This window comes from Siniperca chuatsi, linkage group LG18 (assembly GCF_020085105.1).
Source record: "Siniperca chuatsi isolate FFG_IHB_CAS linkage group LG18, ASM2008510v1, whole genome shotgun sequence".
Classification (NCBI taxonomy): domain Eukaryota; kingdom Metazoa; phylum Chordata; class Actinopteri; order Centrarchiformes; family Sinipercidae; genus Siniperca; species Siniperca chuatsi.
In genome coordinates this window covers 3,152,144-3,172,955 of record NC_058059.1, presented here as the reverse complement: position 1 = coordinate 3,172,955, position 20,812 = coordinate 3,152,144, and the positions used below count along the sequence as shown (strand labels likewise).

The 20,812-nt window shown below is 39.9% G+C and overlaps 1 protein-coding gene across 4 annotated transcripts in view; it reads left to right on the top strand.

Annotated features, from left to right (window-relative positions):
• Positions 1-20,644, top strand: part of rasgrf2a (Ras protein-specific guanine nucleotide-releasing factor 2a) — a 45,020-nt gene extending 24,376 nt beyond the window's left edge. Inside the window, exons 7-29 of one of the 4 annotated variants that reach the window (XR_006375464.1) lie at positions 175-368; positions 464-573; positions 656-774; positions 866-1,029; positions 2,388-2,454; positions 2,558-2,694; positions 2,810-2,892; positions 3,788-4,036; positions 4,324-4,416; positions 4,505-5,016; positions 7,176-7,301; positions 7,432-7,521; positions 7,676-7,782; positions 9,894-10,006; positions 13,106-13,166; positions 13,524-13,627; positions 14,357-14,441; positions 15,613-15,810; positions 15,908-15,987; positions 16,085-16,202; positions 17,297-17,365; positions 17,490-18,699; positions 19,553-20,644. Coding sequence is in view for 1 of the 4 variants with exons in the window: in XM_044173743.1 (XP_044029678.1) it covers positions 175-368; positions 464-573; positions 656-774; positions 866-1,029; positions 2,388-2,454; positions 2,558-2,694; positions 2,810-2,892; positions 3,788-4,036; positions 4,324-4,416; positions 4,505-5,016; positions 7,176-7,301; positions 7,432-7,521; positions 7,676-7,782; positions 9,894-10,006; positions 13,106-13,166; positions 13,524-13,627; positions 14,357-14,441; positions 15,613-15,810; positions 15,908-15,987; positions 16,085-16,202; positions 17,297-17,365; positions 17,490-17,570; positions 19,553-19,561 (2,969 nt within the window). In the remaining 3 variants the exon portion in view is untranslated. Of the gene's footprint in view, positions 1-174; positions 369-463; positions 574-655; positions 775-865; positions 1,030-2,387; positions 2,455-2,557; positions 2,695-2,809; positions 2,893-3,787; positions 4,037-4,323; positions 4,417-4,504; positions 5,017-7,175; positions 7,302-7,431; positions 7,522-7,675; positions 7,783-9,893; positions 10,007-13,105; positions 13,167-13,523; positions 13,628-14,356; positions 14,442-15,612; positions 15,811-15,907; positions 15,988-16,084; positions 16,203-17,296; positions 17,366-17,489 lie in introns of all 4 variants that reach the window. The other 3 variants (XR_006375465.1, XM_044173743.1, XR_006375466.1) reach the window with 3 other exon arrangements.
• The last annotated feature ends 168 nt before the right edge of the window (positions 20,645-20,812 follow it).

Sequence of the window (20,812 nt, the reverse complement as noted above, 5' to 3'; positions counted from 1 at the left end):
AAAGGAGCGTCGCCACACTGTCATGAACTGAAACCAAAGTCCTGAAGGAAGGAAATCAGTCTAAGAACATACTACATGTTGGGGAAAATGGTCGCCCATTGCTTTGCTGTTGTCTGCTTCATTATGATACTTTACATCTCAATGTGTTATGTGTGTTTTCTTTTTCACACCCAGCGGACCTGTTTGACATCCTGCTGCCCATGCTGAACATTTACCAGGAGTTTGTGCGTAACCACCAGTACAGTCTGCAGGTGCTGGCAAACTGTAAGCAGAACAGAGACTTTGACAAGCTGCTGAAACAGTACGAGGCCAACGCTGCTTGTGAGGGCCGGATGTTGGAGACGTTCCTCACTTATCCCATGTTCCAGGTACTATACACACTTCCACACACATTTCAAACACCAACTGATGTTAAGAAACCAATGCGTCACCAATGTCATGTGTGTTTTGTTCTGTATTTTAGATTCCACGATACATCATCACTCTTCATGAGCTGCTGGCACACACACCTCATGAGCATGTGGAGCGCAAGAGTCTGGAATTTGCCAAATCCAAACTGGAGGAGCTGTCGAAGTGAGTGTGTGCACATTTCATAGATATGTAGTGATTGACTGGTGAAAATGTTGACGCTAATGATGATCGGTCGTGTTGTCAGGATGATGCACGATGAAGTGAGTGACACCGAGAACATCAGGAAGAATCTGGCCATAGAGAGGATGATTGTAGAGGGCTGTGACATCCTGTTAGACACAAGTCAGACCTTCGTCAGACAAGGTGAGCTTCCTCTGCAACGTCTGCCTCCCTGTCTCTCGCTACCATTTGACTCCATCACTTTTCACTCACTGCTGACCGTCTCCATGGCCAGGCTCTCTCATCCAGCTGCCGTCCAGCAGTGAGCGGGGCATGCTCAGTAAGGTCCGCCTGGGCTCCCTCTCACTGAGGAAGGAAGGAGAGCGACAGTGTTTTCTGTTTACCAAACACTTCCTCATCTGTACCCGAACATCTGGAGGAAAGCTTCACTTGCTCAAGGTCGGCCTCACCTGTCCACAGATATTTATCCAAATACAGTGGAATTAATAACCATCATAACTAGTTGTTTAGATAAGTTCTTTAACTTATATTAGTGCAAATGTCTGTTTTGTTGTTCTTCATCTATCACAACTTATTCGCAGTTCATGCCAAAACATCTATGGAAATACAGACTAGGTATAAGAAAAGGTGTTTTATAATAATAATAAAATTATTCTATAATAAACTCATTGTGTAAACTCACTTTAATACTGTAGCTACAACAGAACTTATGTTACTATGTAAAAAAATTAAAGCGAAGATATGAATAAACTCATGTGGTATAAATACAATACTGATGCTGTAACCGAGAAATGTCACAGGGAATATTTTATAATATTATAATGACGTTAAAAATTACAAACAAGTATTTTAAGCTCATTGTAAAGTATTAACCCTATCAGATATGTCCCATGTTGCTACAGGGATATTATAGGAATATTATACTGTACAGGGCCTGAGATGATAAAGTAAGGGAACTAGTGCTCTGGATTTTTTCAGTAATTGTTGATACTGTTTTTTTTATACAGTCATGCTGAATATTATATCTATATATAACATCTGCTGCTACCTTCATGAAATATATTAGCCATAATCCATAACAAATGTCACATTCAGGCTTGTTATATTTATCAGAATCAGAATCAGAAATACTTTATTGATCCCCGAGGGGAAACTCTTTTGTTGCAGCAGCTCACTGTCACGTCAGTGCACACAGGAATAGAAGTACTAAGCAAAAAATATAATACATTATAATACAGGTCAGATAAATTAAGTACCAAGTGGGTATAAGTATAAAATTAAAATAAGAACACAGAGCTGGAATTGGTTAAATAAGCCGCTTAATAAAATGACGGCGTAGTGGACACATTTACCTGTTTTAAGTTGATGGAGCGAGTGTTTCTTCTCTCTGTCAGGTTTTTATAACAAATAAATATTTGTTAAACTGTAATGAGGTTCTTTATCAGCAGCTGAGCTGGCTGTTTGAGGGATGACCGGCTCGTCACACACTGCTCTTTCCACCAGCCCACACTGCCGTACTCAAACTAGAGGCCTTAGTGTCGCACACAACTGGGAAGGGAACATTTTGTTTTAGGTTTACCGATTTATATATTACATGAACCGATTAGTAAGAGATCACGGAGAAGCACTGAATGCTGGGTAAAGATGCCATTAAAATCCCCAAAGAAAGATCTCATAGATGAAATCACTTTTTTCTTAAAACAAGCGAATCAACTTCCTGGTGAGGTAGTATTTCAGTGCAAAGCAAATGTTGAACTGTTAAATGTTATCCTTGTTTGTTTTTTCTCCCCCAACAGCAAGGAGGAGCGCTGTCCCTGATAGAGTGTACTCTCATTGAAGAACTAGATGCCAGTGATGAGGACTGTGAGTATCTTTACCAAATCATATCGAACCCTGATGTCTTTGTCTTTGTTAATGTCAACACTGCTAGTTAACTGAGGTGTGGACTGCGTCTTTACCTCTGCAGACAACGCAGCAGGTCAAGGCTTCAGCCATCTGGAGTTCAAAATTGTGGTGGAGCCTCCTGACGGTCAGTCCTTCTCTGTTGTCCTCTTGGCTCCTTCTCGCCAAGAAAAGGCTGCCTGGACCAGCGATATCAGCCAGGTAAGCCTGACCGATTAAAGCTGTTGGATCAAAGTTACAGGTACAAGGTACAAGTCAAGTAAAGCAGTTTTCTGATCCTCGATGTGGGATTATGTTTCTCCGCTCTCTGTTTCAGTGCATTGATAATATCCGATGTAACGGCCTGATGACCAGTGTGTTTGAGGAGAACTCCAAAGTTTCTGTGCCGCACATGATCAAGTAAGAGGATTTCTGATGGTCTGAGAAGTATATAGAAAAGGAAGATTTCAAACTGAAGCAGTGAACAAATGTAATGTAACTTGAGTGAAGTGTAGCTACAAGCAAACGAAAATAATAAAAAGTAACAGAAAATGTATTATCTAATGTAAGAGTAGAAATTGTAAACAGACCTTACTACCATGCAGTAAATAATCAATTAAAATATAGTGGGATTTTTTAGCTGTTAAAGTATTATGTTTATTTTATAAAATGTCGATGATTTAAAGGATAACTCATATTCTATATTCGTCTTATTGTCAACAAATCCCATGAAAACATGAAACCAACACTGAACATATCTGCTAACAGGTGTGTGTGTGTATCACAGCCTGATGTATCTTCCTCCTCGGAGCCACAGAGCTCCACTGTTATCCAAAAACTATTAAAACACATCAGTGAGCCGCACTGTTGCACTGGGTGACATGTTCCTTCATCACCATGAACACACACACTGTAGTTTATTCTGACTCAGTCCCACACACACCATCCTGCTGCCCCAAACACTTACTACAGCACCACATGTGGATTCATCCGCCGCTGAAAGTAGTCCCCAACAAACGCACTGTTTCCTCCTGTTTGTTTGATAAAAGCTACGGCGAGCAGCTGTTTTAGGAAATGACTGAGCATTTAAAAAACATGAAACTATATATTTGTGACTAGTTTTTAAAGATTTACGTCTTCAGAAGGAAACAATGGGCTCGGAGCTAAGAGCCACAGACAGGAAGTCAGAAAGTTTTGAGAGATGGACTGACATGTTGTTGGTTTTGGTCTTTTCATGGGATTTGTTGACAATGAGAAAACAAACAAAATCCTTTAACTGAACATGGTGGTTTAACATGTTATTTATTTCCTTAAGGTCTGATGCCCGACTGCATAAAGACGACGTGGACATTTGTTTTAGCAAGACGCTCAACTCCTGCAAGGTCCCACAGATCCGATATGCTAGCGTGGAGCGCCTGCTGGAGCGACTGACGGACCTGCGATTCCTCTCCATAGATTTCCTCAACACCTTCCTCCACACGTACAGGATCTTCACCACAGCTGCCGTGGTCATCGACAAGCTGGCTGACATCTACAAGAAGCCGTTTACCTCCATACCTGTCAGGTACATGTCACTACGTCAAAGTGTTCCACCTCGGTACATTTCTAATATAGTCTGTAATCAACACTGGTTGTGTTCATTTGTTTGCACACATTCATCCATCCTCATTGTCCTTGCCTCTCCTCTCATGTAACAGACTCGTGCATGGCTGCCTACAGTACATTCACTCCATCTTTCCATTTCCACATGTTCTGTTGTTCTTCTCATTCTCCTCTCATTATTCACCTCCTTTCTTCACCCTGCCCTACACTCCTGTGCTCTTCTCCCTCCTCTTCCTGTCACTGTCCCAGGATTGAGCAACATTCATGTGATCGTCTGTCCATCATGTCCCTCTGTCCTGACTACAGTCTGAAGATCACACAGCTTGCACTGGACCAGTCCAAGTAAATACCATCAGCGGGACTGGTGTTTCACTTGTACCAACATTTGTCAGAGACAGAGCTACAGATCGACTCTTCTTCTGTCTCTCAGGTCTCTGGAGCTCTTCTTCGCGACCAACCAGGGCTCGTGGGCAACGGACCCCTTGAACAACAAATCCCCGAGGCTGTGCCGCAAGTTTTCCTCTCCTCCTCCTCCTCTCTCCATCCCCTCTCGCACCTCCTCCCCCGTCCATTCCCGCAAGCTCTCCCTCAGTTCCCCAATCAGTACGAAAGCGGGAGCCTTGGACCTGTCCATCAGCCCCTCCTCCTCTGCAGCCAACTCCCCCACCTCCAGTCACTGTCCTTCCATCTCCTCTCCTCCTCCCACTTCAACCAGGCCCCCCTCTGGTTTTTCCTCCCCTCCGCCCACCGCCACGCGCTCTCCCAGCCTCCCCCAGGCCTCTGGGATGTCCTCGCCGCCCCCCATCTCCACCAAGTCCCCGCTGGACCTCAGCCGCGGTCCCAGCTCCCCAGAGCTGAGCCCAGCTGCAGGGGAGGACGTCAGCGGAGAGCTGCCTCGCCTCGATGCCTTCTGTGGGAAGCTGAGGCGCAGCATCCGCAGGGGTATGTTGCTGGAACACAGAAGCATATGATTCACGCTCTGTCAGTCCCATATGAATATCAGCACGTGTGTGGGCACACGCCTTAGTGTCGACTCACACAGTGCGGTTTAAAAACAGGTAAATGCAGAAATTAGGTAGCTCTTCTTTCACTTGAATTTTGAACATTGGTGCCATCTACTGCGAAGTGACTTCAAATTCTGCTAACATGAATATTTATTTATTCCTACTGTTATACTTGAATCTGACACATTACTAATAGTGGCCTGCCAACCCAATAAGACAAGGGAATGAGAGACATAAATGGGTCACCATTACCCAATGGAGGAATAATCGTGCTGTTCACATCTGGATCACATCTGGATACAGCTGACAGCTTGTTCACTATAAAAAACGCGGCGGAGCACTAGGTCATAAAATCTCTGACAACAAATTGGAAAGGAGTGAAAGAAAATGATAAATAGAGCTCTTAGATGGCAGCCAGAGTGCCTCCTAAGAGGAAAATGACATATTGAATGGGTGAAATGGAGAGCCCTCTAATAACACCCAAAACACAGCAGCTTATCACCCAGTAGGCCAAAGATGCACATGAACAACACACTGTCAGACAGTATTTTGAGATCACTTTTGAAACAAATATATGTGTGTATTATATTTTACTTACTTACTTTACGTAATGATGTTTCAAATATCAACTGTAATGTATGTATGTATTTGGTACAGTCGTCTTTATTGTGAACAGACTGTAAGATTGGCTGAATGCAGAACTTAAAGCTGACAAACCCACAGAGAATTATCACCTGACTCAGCTCTACAAAGCATTTTAGCGTCTTTCAGTTTTGGTTTTATGGTACGCAGCTTTACTGTTTCGGTTCACTCTCATCGCTCTCCTTAACCTTGTTTCCAATTTTCTGCAAGAAAGCTCTGATAAACCCACTGTACACTTCAGAATCAGAATCAGAAATACTTTATTGATCCCCGAAGGGAAACTCTTTGTTACAGCAGCTCGCCTTTACGTCAGTGCACACAGGAGAAAGTACTAGCAAAAAATATAATACAATACACTATAAAACACTATAAAAACAGGTCAGAAAATAAATTAAGTACCAGGTGGGTATAAGTATAAGATAAAATAAGTGTGAAGTACCAAGTGGGTTTACCGGTTGATGATGAGAATACAGTATAATAATACAATGTAATAATGTAAGTAATAAGCAGTGGTGCATGTACTGTCGAGTTAAGTGTAGCTTATTGAGATTATTAAGATATTGCACAGCAGTAATGGAGGTATATAATATCAGTGAAAAAACTAACGTGGGAAATCTAAATATTGCTCAGCAATTAATGGCAAACAGACAAAGTTAGAAACTGGTGGAGCATTTAGCAGCTACTAGCTTTAGCAGACCCAGATAGAGATATTTCCCTTAGAGGTTAATGGAGACCAAAACAGAGCTAAAAGGAGAGTGAATATTGGACTTACATTCATCAGATCAACAGAATCACGACTCTAAATGAATGTTAATGTTGCTCTGTGTCGTGCTGGACATGTAAACAGACAATTGTTTAGTAACACAATGAACCATATCAACTTTATAAGATGATAATGTTGCGCCTCTCCCAAATGGCCGGTTAACATATCACATTGGGCCTCTTGTACAAACAGATTTGTACTTAAGTGGCACATTTGAGAGGATTTGTGGCATTCACCAATTTTCTTTCTCATCAGTATTTGTTGGAAAATTCTCGTTGCTCTGATGATATGTCGTTCGCCGCTGTATTAATGTCTTCTAATCGTTTCAGGTCCTCTAATACCACTATACTGACACTGCTAAATTTGTTTGCTAAATTTCTGACAGCTGGACTTGAAGCTCCACGGTGTGAAATTCTTCTTTTTACTCTTTGGTAACATTTCTGTGAATGAAACTCACAGAGCAGAACACGGAGCCTTATATGACAATTTTTGGGCCGTTGATTATGCTTGTAATGGAGTATTCTGAAAACTTCATCCACCATCTGACTTGGAAGACTTGTACAAGCAAACCTCGCAGAAAAAAGTCAAAGTTTAGGATTAGAATACAAAAATGTTCTTGCATGCGGCCCCGTTGTCTTGTCACATCATGTTACAGACGCCATGTTTGAGGTGTTACTTTTCTTCCCTAACAGCTGTCCTGGAGTCAGTGTCCCTGGACAAGTTTCTTCCTGAATCCCCAGCCAGCAGCGAGCCGGGCGACATGTCTCCCTGCCGCTCGCCTTCAACGCCAAGGCATCTCCGCTACAGACAGACAGGAGGTACAACGTGTACAAACACACACAGACACGCGCTTTATGCATAACAATGTGTGCATACAGAGCAGGCACGTGTTGCCATTTCTCCTTGTGGTATTTCATGGCTTTTTTTAATGTCTCTGGTTCCTTGCAGTCACATCAGGGGAGAACTCTCGCTGTACAATGTCACCGGCTTCAGCGTTTGCGATTGCCACTGCTGCTGCCGGGCATAGCAGCTCCCAGGGTGAGCACGGCAAGCCACGAAGGGCAAAAGACACACGATTGATGGAGGGAACTGTTGTTTTGTCGAACTGCAGATAGCACAATTCAGTGACAGATAGCTAAATGACGTCAGACGTTTAAAATTGTTGGCCTAATGTTTAATTTTTTTCTCCCAGGTTTTAGTAATTCTGAGAAAGTCTGTGACAAAGAATTCATCATCCGGAGAGCTGCTACCAACAGAGTTCTCAATGTGCTGCGGCACTGGGTTTCCAAGCACTCCCAGGTGAGTCCACAACATCTCTACGAATCTTTATAACCTGATTAGCAGGACCATTTCCATACGGTCCAAAACCTTCTTACAAGTTCCTCAACAAGTCTTTACATGCGTCCAATAGCCTTCAGTGTTTACAGAAGGCCCGAACCTGGACGGGACACTTTCAGCCCACCTGAAAGCATCTGTTGTTGTGTCTGTTTTCATTGCCATCACCTCCTGTGTGTCTCCTCTCTTGTCACTCTTTTCCCCCGATGGAGGTGCTCTTTGCTCTGTGTGTCTGTTCTCCCACCCAGGAAGCATGCAGAAAGGTCAGCATCCTCCCCAGGGACACTAAAAGGACTATCGTTTTCATTTAAGATTATATAAGATGCTATTTTTGTACCTGGATGTTGTGGCCTGAAAAGTGAATGTATATTATTTGGTCCTATTGATAAACACAGTTCTGAGTCCATGTGGGCAAAATGAGTCTGTGGGCTGTGACCTTCAGTTGGTGAATTGGGCAAACAACCACTAATATCAGCAGCAGTGAGTATGGTAACAAAACCACCTATAATCGATTATTTTCCTAAACCTATGAAAAACTTAAAAACAGGAACATCTCTGTTATCCAGTTTATCTATAAAAGCAGTAAATTAATCTTCCACTACTTTCTTGCTATTGATCCTATAATACCAGTCTCATTTTCTGCCCATTTATATTAACAGAGTATTTATTTAATTTTTATTTATTTGTTGGTCTGTTTAACAGAGAGAGCGTGCATTAATAAACATTTCTGTCAATGCACCAGAGAAGGCCATTTTTCATCTGTAGCCCCTGGACAGATGTTACAAAGTCACTGTGAAAACAGAATATAAGATTAAAATGACAAAGTTATTGAGAACATTTATAAGCATGCAGAACAAACATCATACAGGACACAGTGTCAGATACTATTTAAAACATGCAACACAGAAGCACATTATAAAAGACATGCAAAGCAATGAAACAAGGAATATTAATGTTAATAGTAACATGGACTAAGTAAGATGACATTGTGCAGAAAATTCGGGAAAAAATATCGCAAAAAAGTTTTTACGCTTGGCTGAGGTGGAAAAGTTGGTGTTTTTGATAAATGCAAAATGCAACAAAGTGCAATAGAAACAGACTTGGTGAATAAATCATGACATACATGAATCATGTGACTTAAACGTCCAGCACAGAGCTGAAAACATCAGATCTGTGTGGAGCGATGAGGAGGCTGTAATCTTCCTCACATTAATACCTGAAACTAACAGAAACGTCATGTTTTCCATCGCCTGAGCTTCGACTGGAGCTCTTTTAATGGCGTCATCTCGTTGTGTCCTCTTCTTCTACTGGAGACTTAGCTCCACCAGCTGTTTATCTCGATGAAACAACTCCTAATAGTCACATAACAGGATGGAAACGGGCATAAATTTGCATTTTCTGAAAATTTAAACCTGAATACTGAGAACATGAAGGGAAAACTCCCACAAAAGTCTAATGAGATAATCAGACTAGTGCTCCCAGGAACAGTGAATAAAGGCCTAAGCTCCAAGACTCACCACTGTGGACATTTCACACCATCATACAGAGAGTTTTGTCCTGGAGAGCACCCTTATGATACTACTGCAGATTTACTTAATCACTATTATACTCATATAGTTTATTAATAATGGCTTAAGTGGACTGTACATTTTTAAACATCTGGAATCAGAATCATGATTTCTCCCTTAATTTCCCTTTTTTATGTAGTTATTTATTTATATAGTTGCATTTTACTTCTTTCTTATGATTCGTCTATAAGACTTTGTAATTGTACTGTGTGGGTAAAAATGTCCTCTAGAGGGCGTCCTTTTCATGTGCACTGCAGTCTCTGTAGCTGTAGACATGATAAGAGTTTGGGGCAGTGCGACTCTGGATGTAAACATTTTAAAATGCATATTTGTCATGTCGATAATATGACAAATATGTTAAAATGACTTCTGAATTTCTTTGAATAATCATATCAGGACTTTAACAGGATAAAACTATTGTTGGACCTGAATCTGCTCAAGTCTTTTTGCCAACATACAATGCCCTAATATCATCTCTAACTGTGTACAAATGTGTTCATCCATCAGGACTTCGACATGAACAGTGAGCTGAAGATGGGGGTGATGGGTCTCTTGGAAGAAGTGCTGCGGGATCCAGACCTGCTGCAACAGGAGAGGAAAGCAACAACAAACATTTTAAGGTGCTCAGTCTCCACACAGAAACAGCAGCCACCCATCTACTGTATCTACATATTAAAGAAGATAAAAATAGACGCGGGAGCCACAGCTTTTTAAACAAGATCAATTGTGCCTGTGAAGTTAATGAGGATTCATCCATTTAATTCATTAATGAATTAATCATTAATGTAATTATTTATATATCTCTTGTTAAACATCTGAGTATTTAATATTGGTTGTGCACTTGAATGATTATTATTATGGTATCATTGTAACATGAAACTACTGAATATTCTGGAAAGAAAAATCCCCATTTTGTTGGTTCAATACATCAGAGGATCATATGCAAATGAATTAAGTTTATATTGACTTTACTTACATTAACACCTGTAACCTTTGGACTTTGTGTAATTCTTTTCGTTCTGTTGCTAGTGCAAAGAGGACCCCTCTCCAAAATTCTTAGAAATTCCTTGGAAAGTAGATTATTAGCTTTAGGGTACTTTTATAATCGTCACTGGAAAATTAACATTTTCTAAGACTTTAAACAAATAAGGCCATTTAAGAGAGTCAGATGCTTTTTAATATCCACAGCCATCACTGATAAATCCATATTCTGCGTTTCCGCTTGCTGTGTGACTAAAACATGTTTGATTGACATGTATCAAATCAGGTAGAGCCTTTGCTAATCTCTTACTTATAGATTTAGATAATATTTTATTACCACAGTTCATCAAACATATTGGTATAAAATCTGAAAGAGACTCGCCACATTTACCCGGTTTTAATGTAACAGATATTATATTTGATACATATTAGATCTTGAAAGAACTGAGTTAATAGATATGAATCTTATAATTTAAATAAATGAAGGAGCATTAAAATCCATCTATGCCGGGAGCTTTTGTTTGCAGCATTTCATCCTCAGATTTATATACGATTTTATTGTCTGGAAGTTGTTTTAAGCTTGTTGTGTCCAAACAAGTTTTGGAAGAATTTGTCCACTTTAAGTCCCCCTATTTAGCATTCATAAGCAGTATATAAACATTTAATAAATGTTTTTTAACATACTATAATGTAGCTGTAAGCAGATGTATTTGTCAACAATACGTCTTCGTAGGAGTTATAATTTATAAAGTTATAATTGTTGACAAATACTGTACATGAATAATCAAAATGCTTACAGCTGCATATAACTACATTATAGTGTGTAACTATTTATTAAATGTTTGTATACTACTTATAAATGCTAAATAGTGGGACTTAAAATAAAGCGTTACCGATTTAGTAATCGGTAACGCTCTAATAATTGTGATCTAATAATTGTGTTTTTCTGATTTATATAAATTTTAATAATAATATATATATATACACTCCCTGACAAAAGTCTTGTCGCCTATCCAAGTTGTAGGAACAACAAATAATAACTTGACTTCTAGTTGATCATTTGGAATCAGAAGTGGCTTATATGAAAGGCAAAGGCCTCTAGATTATGCTTATTTTACCAAAATATAATCTTATCATGCCTTGATTTTTAATTATTTTATTAGGAAAGAAAGGTCAGACTTTGCTTAGACAAAAGTCTTGTCACTTAAAAGAAATAATGTACAGTACAGAACATAAAGTCATGGTGCAGTGGAAAAATTATTAATAATGTGTATGACTCCCATGAGCTTGGAGGACTGCATCCATACGTCTTGGCAATGACTCAAATAACTTATTAATAAAGTCATTTGGAATGGCAAAGAAAGCATTCTTGCAGGACTCCCAGAGTTCATCAAGATTCTTTGGTTTCATCTTCAATGCCTCCTCCTTCATCTTACCCCAGACATGCTCAATAATGTTCATGTCTGGTGACTGGGCTGGCCAATCCTGGAGCACCTTGACCTTGTTTGCTTTCAGGAACTTTGATTTGGAGGCTGAAGTATGAGAAGGAGTGCCATCCTGCTGAAGAATTTGCCCTCTCCTGTGGTTTGGAATGTAATGGGCAGCAAGAATGTCTTGATAACTCAGACTGTTTCCATCTACTCTGCAGATCTCTCGCACACCCCTATACTGAATTTAACCCCAAACCATGATTTTTCCTCCACCGAACTTGACTGTTTTCTGTGTGAATCTTGGGTCCATGCGTGTTCCGATCTTCTGCAGTATTTGCGACGATTGGGATGCAATAGATGATTCATCGGAAAAATCAACCTTCAGCCACTTTTCCACCGTCCATCCTTCCTGTAAGCTGTGGGCCTTAGCAAATGCAACATGATTTTTTAGTTGTCTTCTGTTTAATGCTGGTTTCGGAGCACTAATTCGGCCATTGAGACCACTGTGTGACAGAATTCGACAAACTGTTCTTGTAGATACAGGGGTTTCTGGTGACCAGTTGTTATGTAGCTCTGCTGCAGTTGAAAAAGGGCTGGCCCTGGACTGTCGAACCGACAAACGGTCCTCTCGAACAGTAGTCTTACGGGGTCTGCCTGACCTGGGCCTGTCATGAACTTCACCAGTTTCTTCAAATCTTTTTCTTATCCTCTCCACTTGACATTTAGATACATTAAAGATGTCTGCCACCTCAGCAGGAGACATGGTCTTCCGGCTCTTGATGATCAGCACTTTGGTCTGTGGTTGAATCTTTGGCATGCTGTCAGAGGTCAGGATGCATTTCAAATGAAGGTTGGGTGTGCTGGGGTTCTTCTTCTACACACCTGGGAATGTGTTAATTACAGTATTTGTCACAGATGATGCTCTAATCTGTGATTGGTTGAATCATTTAAAGATGTGACAAGACTTTTGTCTAAGCAAAGTCTGACCTTTCTTTCCTAATAAAATAATTAAAAATCAAGGCATGATAAGATTATATTTTGGTAAAATAAGCATAATCTAGAGGCCTTTGCCTTTCATATAAGCCACTTCTGATTCCAAATGATCAACTAGAAGTCAAGTTATTATTTGTTGTTCCTACAACTTGGATAGGCGACAAGACTTTTGTCAGGGAGTGTATATATATATATATATATACAATGAAATGTGTCTATTACAACTGAAGAACAAGTGTTGCAGATGCAATTTATGTGACACACACCATTAGTATTAGTACTGTGGACACAAACCTTGTCTGTTTTGCTCTTCAGTGCCCTTTCTCAAGAAGAACAAGATGATGCTCAGCTGAAGATAGAGGACATATTACAGATGGTCAGTATTACCACCTGTTGTTGTTATTATTATGTACTTAACAGAAGGGATTTTATTATAGATTTTACTCATAAAGCGAAAAGTTTAAGCAATTGTTGAAATAATTTATCTCCAGAAAAGCTGCCCCCTACTACACTTCATTGTGGTAAGAAGAATGTTATTATGAAGAAGTCACCCCCTTAATGAAAACCACCAGCTGTACAGTAGTTAATGTGTATTATAGTGAATTCTGACACAACCCAGTCATAGGTGGATTCCCCGTATGTGGAGTTAACTTAGTGTTTGTGTGGTACTGTAGTTCTTTGAAGCAGCTTTTTAAGATTTTGTACTACAAAATAGTTTGTGTGGTGTTTGTAGGCGGAGAGTCCGAAGGCCGAGTGTTTTGAGTCTCTCTCGGCCATGGAGCTGGCAGAACAGATCACACTACTGGACCACATCGTGTTCAGGAGTATTCCCTATGAGTGAGTACATCTTCCAGTACAAACATTCACTGCACATGCTCACAGGCCAATACAGCACATTGTAAAAAAACACAATAAGCAGCTTAGAAATTTTGTTAAGTCTTTATTTTACGGGTCTGTAATTTCCAAAGAATTTCCTTGAACAAATAATTGTACAGTTAGTACTGTAATTGAGTAAATGGTACTTAGTTACTTTCCACCACTTTAAATAGACTGAAGACGTACATACAGCATACATACTGTTGCGCTTCTAGTGTCGAGCAGGAGGACAATAGAGAATTGGACCCAAAATGCAGACTAGGACTCAGGGCAGGTGCAGATAAACGGTTTAATATTGTTCACAAGCTTACAGGGGTTGTCAGGCACACAGAGATCAGGAAGCCAGGTGGGCAGTCCGAGCAGGCAAATAATGCCGAGGAGGGAGAAGACCAAATACAGAGACACACAATAAGTCCAAGACAACACGAGGGGAAACAGGCCGGGACGCAAGACACCAGGATCAACGACGATCTGACACTGAACGAAGGAAACACACAGACTTAAATACACTCAGACAGCGAGACGCAGGTGCAACCAACTGACACAAGTGAGAACAATCACAGTGATCAAAGACAGGAAGCAAAACTACCAGACACAAGAGGGAGGGAGAATATTACAAAATAAAACAGGAAATAACAGGACAAAAACCCCAAACCACCACCGTCTGACTGAATGTCTCTGATCCCGCAGGGAGTTCCTCGGTCAGGGCTGGATGAAGGTCGACAAGACCGAGAGGACGCCGTACATCATGAAGACCAGCCAGCACTTTAATGATGTAAGACTAAACAGCCACAGTGTGGGCTAATAGGGCAATATGTATATTATACCAGGGTTGCCAACTACAGGGTTGCCCAGCTAATGCAGTGTAATCCAAGAGCCCTGCATTCAATTAGACCTGAATTGATTAGTCGATTGACAGAAATTAATCGAGAAAACAAGGTAATTTATTTGTCATTTTACAACACAGGGTTGCACAATGAAATGTAAGTTATTGCCCTTTCATGCACACACACACACACAGAACATACTGTATATACAAATGTTTACATTTAGAATAAAATAAATCAAACAATATATACAGTTATTTACATACCTATACATGTATACACCCAGAAAGTAATAATTCTGTAGAGCATTTTTTGAATTTGCGTCTGGGGGAGTGTAAACAGCAGCAACAAGATGTCGATAATACGGTCGGCACCTCAACATTAAAAAAAACTCGACATCTGAGAAACATTCAATAATTGATTAATCAGCAAAAATGTCAAAATTTCAATGGTTCCAGTTTTTCAAATGTGACTATTTGATGCTTTTGTTTGTCATATATGATAATATATTAAACATCTTTGGGTTTTGGACTGTTGAATGTGTTTTGGGAAATTGTGATGAGCATTCTTCATTTTTTGAAGATCATTCTGACATTTTATGGACAAAAGGATTAATCAAATAATTATCAGCAGATTAATCGACAATGAAAATAATCGTTAGCTGCAGCCCTCCATTAAATCCTAGGTCCATGAGCGTTATAATGTTCAATAATGTTTTTGTTGTTTGTTGTAGAGGTCTTCATGGTGCTGTTGAATTGTAGTGCATTATACCGAGAAGTGTCTCTAATTTTTTGTCAACCTTGTTTATATCAATGAGGGTAGGTTCAATATTAGAAACACCTCTCAGTGTCACATAAAAATAGTTATACTTAGTTTTATACTTAGTTATACTTTGTCTGCCCTCATTTCTATAAACAGGGTGGACAAAATATCAGAAGCAGTATAATGCACTACAATTCAACAGCAATAAACTACAGCACAATGACACCTTTCAACAACATTAGTTCTAACTAGGTGTACCTAATAAACTGGCAACTGAGTGTAGGCTATTGGCTGACAAGGTGAAAAATCCATTTTTGTCAGTAACATGGAGGTCTCCCTCTCATCCTCTCACCACAGATGAGTAACCTGGTGGCGTCTCAGATAATGACCCATACTGACGTGGGCTCCAGGGCTAGCTCCATAGAAAAGTGGCTAGCAGTGGCTGATATCTGTCGCTGCCTCAACAACTACAACGGCGTGCTGGAGATCACCTCTGCTCTCAACCGCAGCGCCATCTACAGGCTGAAGAAGACCTGGGCAAAAGTCTGCAAGCAGGTTGGAATCCATTCATTTAACGTGTTGTTCAAAATAAAACCTACTTACTCTCTGCACAAAACCTTTTATGATGCTTTTTCTTTGTGTTTTTTTTTAGACAAAGGCACTCATGGACAGGCTGCAGAAGACAGTGTCATCAGAAGGGAGGTTCAAGAATCTCAGAGAGACGCTGAAAAAGTAAATACTGCTAATTACCAGCTAATTGTGGTGGTAAATGATTAAATCCAGTCGTTAAATACTGTCTAATGTTTGCGCTGTGTGTGTGTGTGTATAGCTGTAACCCTCCATGCGTCCCATACCTGGGAATGTACCTCACTGACCTGGCTTTCATTGAGGAGGGAACACCCAACTTCACGGAGGAGGGCCTGGTTAACTTCTCCAAGATGAGGATGGTAAAGATCTACTCGTTCCCTGCTCCCGTTCTTTTATAATCCTTATTAAAGCCCAGCTGACTGTTCTCTAAACCCCTCCGCTGAACAAAAGCCTTTCCAAAACCAGAAACACAACAGCAAAAGTGTAAAGAATTGATTAACCAGTGTGTTTCTGTTCCAACGTAAGCTGCAATCGTTAGCTTGTCAGGCTAACTAGCTCACTACCTACAGTAGTAAGCATTACTTCCAAGGCCAAGGAGCACATAATTAACTACATAGCTAACTGTAACATTAGTGTGTGGCATTATGTTAAAGAAAATTTCTACGTTGACGACTAGCGCTCGTATTTCCCCACTGTGTGGTAGCAGCTCTGTCCTGCTCTTTGCTGGATTTGGGGAAGTTTACACTCCAGGAACCCCAGCCAATGTTACCATCTATAATATATGTATATCAGTTAGTCCTCATCCTAAAAGCCTCTTCCCGTGTAACGTTAAAAGTGAAAACATTGTGTTTGAAAATACGAAAATGTATGTAAAATAAGCATCCAAACAGTTATGTTATGAAATAACAGTCTGGTTTAACATTTTTCCTTACCACTACTAACTAACTCTGCACTGCAATAGATTAACAATGCTCTTTATTTTTATGTCTTCTATCAACATGGATCATCAACTGCTGACTTTTTGTCTGGGACATGCAGCTTTAGCCTCAGTCTTTCAGCAAGTGTATATTTAAGACTTATTTGACAGGATTCTTGTTTTAAAGTCAGCTGGAGACAGCATTTTCAACCAACTCAATGGAGCTGAAGTTAGGTTAATTAGCTTGCTAGCTAGCTAGAGCTGATAAAAATCTGTCTGCAACAACAGCAAAATGAATTGTCGCATGTGAGAAATGAGAAGCTGCTTTTGTCTGCCTCAAATCTATGACACATTACTTAAAAATGACCATTTTTAATGGTAAATCTGCCACCGTTATCACTGTAACTGCATACGTGCGAGAGGAGAGTTTCCCCTCGGTGATCAATAAAGTATTTCTGATTCTGAATGGAAAGCATGACATGCGTAGCAACAGTAACTAAGGTTGACTCAGTTGTCTATTTACTCTGTCTCTCTCAGATTTCTCACATTATCCGGGAGATTCGTCAGTTCCAGCAAGCACCTTACAGGATAGAGCACCAACCCAAGGTGTGTCTAATAAAATGCACTCCACTGCCTTTACCATTAAATTATTTGTGCGATATGAAGTGAAGTAGAATTTAACTATTAATACAAAATATTTGTCTGTCTTCCGTGTCCTACCCCCCTCCAGGTGACTCAGTTCCTCCTGGATAAGACACTAGTGATGGATGAAGATACCCTCTATGAGCTCTCGCTGAAGATCGAACCCCGAGTACCACCTGGCTAATTATAACTTAATTTCAAACACAAACATATTCACACAGACATGATACGCATATCTCCATCTTACAATATCAATCACGGATTCACACAACTTGAGATTCTTTCTTAAAAAAAAAGCAGGGGTTGTTTCATAAAACACCACCAGTTATTGTGCTTAGGAAACTCAGGAGAAAATGTGCCTTGATGTATGAATATCTGATGTGTATATTTAGTGAACAGAATGAACTGTATAACATACACAACTCTGCCATACAATCGTACAGTTATGACTGTAGAAACAACCATGTTAGCTACTAAACATGGCACTAGAACGTAACCAGTTGCTGCTATCACACTGTAAATACCAAACTGCCTCTGTAGTCTTGCACACACAGTAAACTTTGTCAGATAAGTTTTACATTATTTGTATCACGATGGCACAGGATGTATAAAGAGAAATGGATAGATAGAGCATGCAAGTTAAAGCAGAAATAATAGATTTATTTGGGCCACAAAAGCGAAGTGGAGGACTAGTTTGGGATCCTGCGGGACCCAACGCATTCTTGCAGGAGGTCTAAACAAAAAATAAACTGTGGGATGAAAATTGTAGAAATTAGTATCTTTTTATGTGTGAATCAATAATCACACTGTCTTTATTAAAATTAAACGCCACGTGAACAGATCGGACATCAAGCAAGTCCTCTTACAGGACTGTGAACTAGACTGAACCCGAGCACGTTCGTTGGCGCCGCTATGGATACACATACACGGTACGGTGGCTCATAATGACCAAATGAACAAAGATGATGAAAACAATCATTTAGCCAAATGATCTACAAAAATCAAATGAAAGTGTTATGTTTAAACGCAGAGGAGGAGAACATGATTTTGCTCCGTTATTACCGACAGGTATGCGTTAGAGGACTGCACTGGGATTCCACGGGTCCAGCAGGAGCGGATTAAGAAAACAGTCCCGCGGGGCTCTACGGCAAAGCAAGCTGTAAACACAACACTGGCATATTATCACCTAATGAAGATGAAGATGTATGTTCTAGCAAACAATTGCTTATTTACACATCGAGCAAACACAGAGCAACATCAGCATGCATCTGGAGTCGTGTTTGTGTCACCTGATGAATGTGAGTCCACCATTCTCTCTCTGTTAGCTCTGTGTTTGGTCTCCACCAGCTCCTGAGGGAAACATCTGTCTCTTTAGCTGCTGAATGCTCCACTTTCTTTATTAGCTATTCTCCATCTTTGTGTGTCTGCTACATACAGTGGGTTTTTACAGCTTTTTTTCCACTGAAAACAGCAGCCTGCTGCTGCTAGAAATTAGATTGATGAGAGCGGTGAGACTCGACCAAAACAGTATAGTTTTGGCCCGAAAAACCAAAACAATGAACTGAAAGATGCTAACATGGATAATAAATCTCTGTGGCTTTGTTACTACGAGCGACACCTTTCACATTATACAGTCATTTGACCCCCTGTTAATATAAAAGTATTGAGAACTGCACTGATCAATATTTTTCTAATAAAAATGGATACTTTTTCAGCCTCAGCAGGCCGCTTTACGCTACCTGCTATCAAACAACGGACAGACAGTCAGAGAGCAGCTGGTGAACATAGTGGAGCATTTAGCAGCTAAAGAGCCGGATGTTTCCCTCAGCAGCTGGAGACAAAAGAGCTAAAAGGAGAGTGAATATCGGACTTAAATTCGTTGTAAACACGACTCAAATTAATGTTGCTTGTCTGTTGGATGTGTAGATTGGCATCTGTACACCATAAAAATCTTATAAGGTGATTTTATGTCAGTGTTGTGTTTAAAGTTTGTTCTGAGTGGCCAGAGAAAATCAAATATTGCTGCTATAAAATAGTTTTTATTGGACCTAACGGAGTAATTTCTGAGTGTTTGCAAGCGTATTTATTGTTTTAAAGCTGCTTCTTTTGTAATGATTGTGTATAGTGAAAAAGTCTTTTTGGGTTTCCCAGTGGCTGTGACGTGACTACTCTGAAATTGCCTCACGGGCCAGCTCTGTTCTGGAGGATTTGAAGCACAGTGTCAGCTGATATAATGAGGGTCTTAAAACCAGATTTTGACCCAAGGACGTCTTCAACACAGAAGATCAGGTAGTGAAGTCTCTGAAAGCCCCTATCATGTCAGCTGATATTGAACGTAGGTCGGGCATTTTCAAATATCCCCAAACAAAATTACAGTGAATCAAATTGCCACAAACCAATTTCTGCACAGTAAACCCGAAACATTTGGGGCTCCTGGGGGTGTACAGCTCCGGGGAAGTTGCCCACTTTGCCCGGTTGGTAGCCCAGCATTGTGTATGATATGTGTGTTTCCTAAACAGCTGGACAGTTATAAAAATCTACCTTAATACTCACTGACTCACCTGTTTCTTGGTGGTGTTGATGCTCACAGGAGATGTCGGCTTTGCGTTTTGCATTTGCATGTTACAGCAAAAATCTTTGTAGTTTACACACATTCCAAACCTGAAAATATCGCAAATTTAAGATCAATCAAAAGCATTTCCGCTACAAATTATGTCTTTTCAGTTTTTTATTTTTGTCATTTTGTACACGCAACTTTCCGATTTTGAATAATCTTCATTTCTGCTCTTTTTTTTAGAGAATTGGCCCAAAAGGTTTCTTACATGCTACAAAACCTGTTAAATTTATTTTACATGTATCAATATTATTATTAGTTCCTTATCAATGTGATCATTAATAATATTCATATTTTAAACCTTGTTGACTGCATTAGTAAAATAGTAATATCTTTGCACTATTGATTTGAAAAGAATGTCGATAGACTCTAAACTTGTTTGTAGCATGAATATAGCATGATGTCCCCTCTGTCCTTGAGATTACTGTTATTCCTGTAGTTGACTGTTACTGAGTTTTATTAGGTTTATTCATTTATTTTGGCACAAACATTTCAATGCATTGGTATATAAGACCCTTTCTTTCTTACATTACTGTGTACTTTCAAATTCCAGTTTTGTTGTATTTTTCCATGAATTTCTCTGCGTAATGTACAGATATTTACACACAATAAAAGCATAACAATGTGAATTATAATGTAGTTGCAAATTGTTTTTATGGCGGGGGGAAGGAAGATACGGTTTGCCCTGAGAGCTCAAACGCACCACAACTTAAGAAAACACGAGCAAATTAAGAAAATATATTCACCACTTTAACTACACATACGCGGCATCGTGAAACACGCTTTAAAGCAAATAA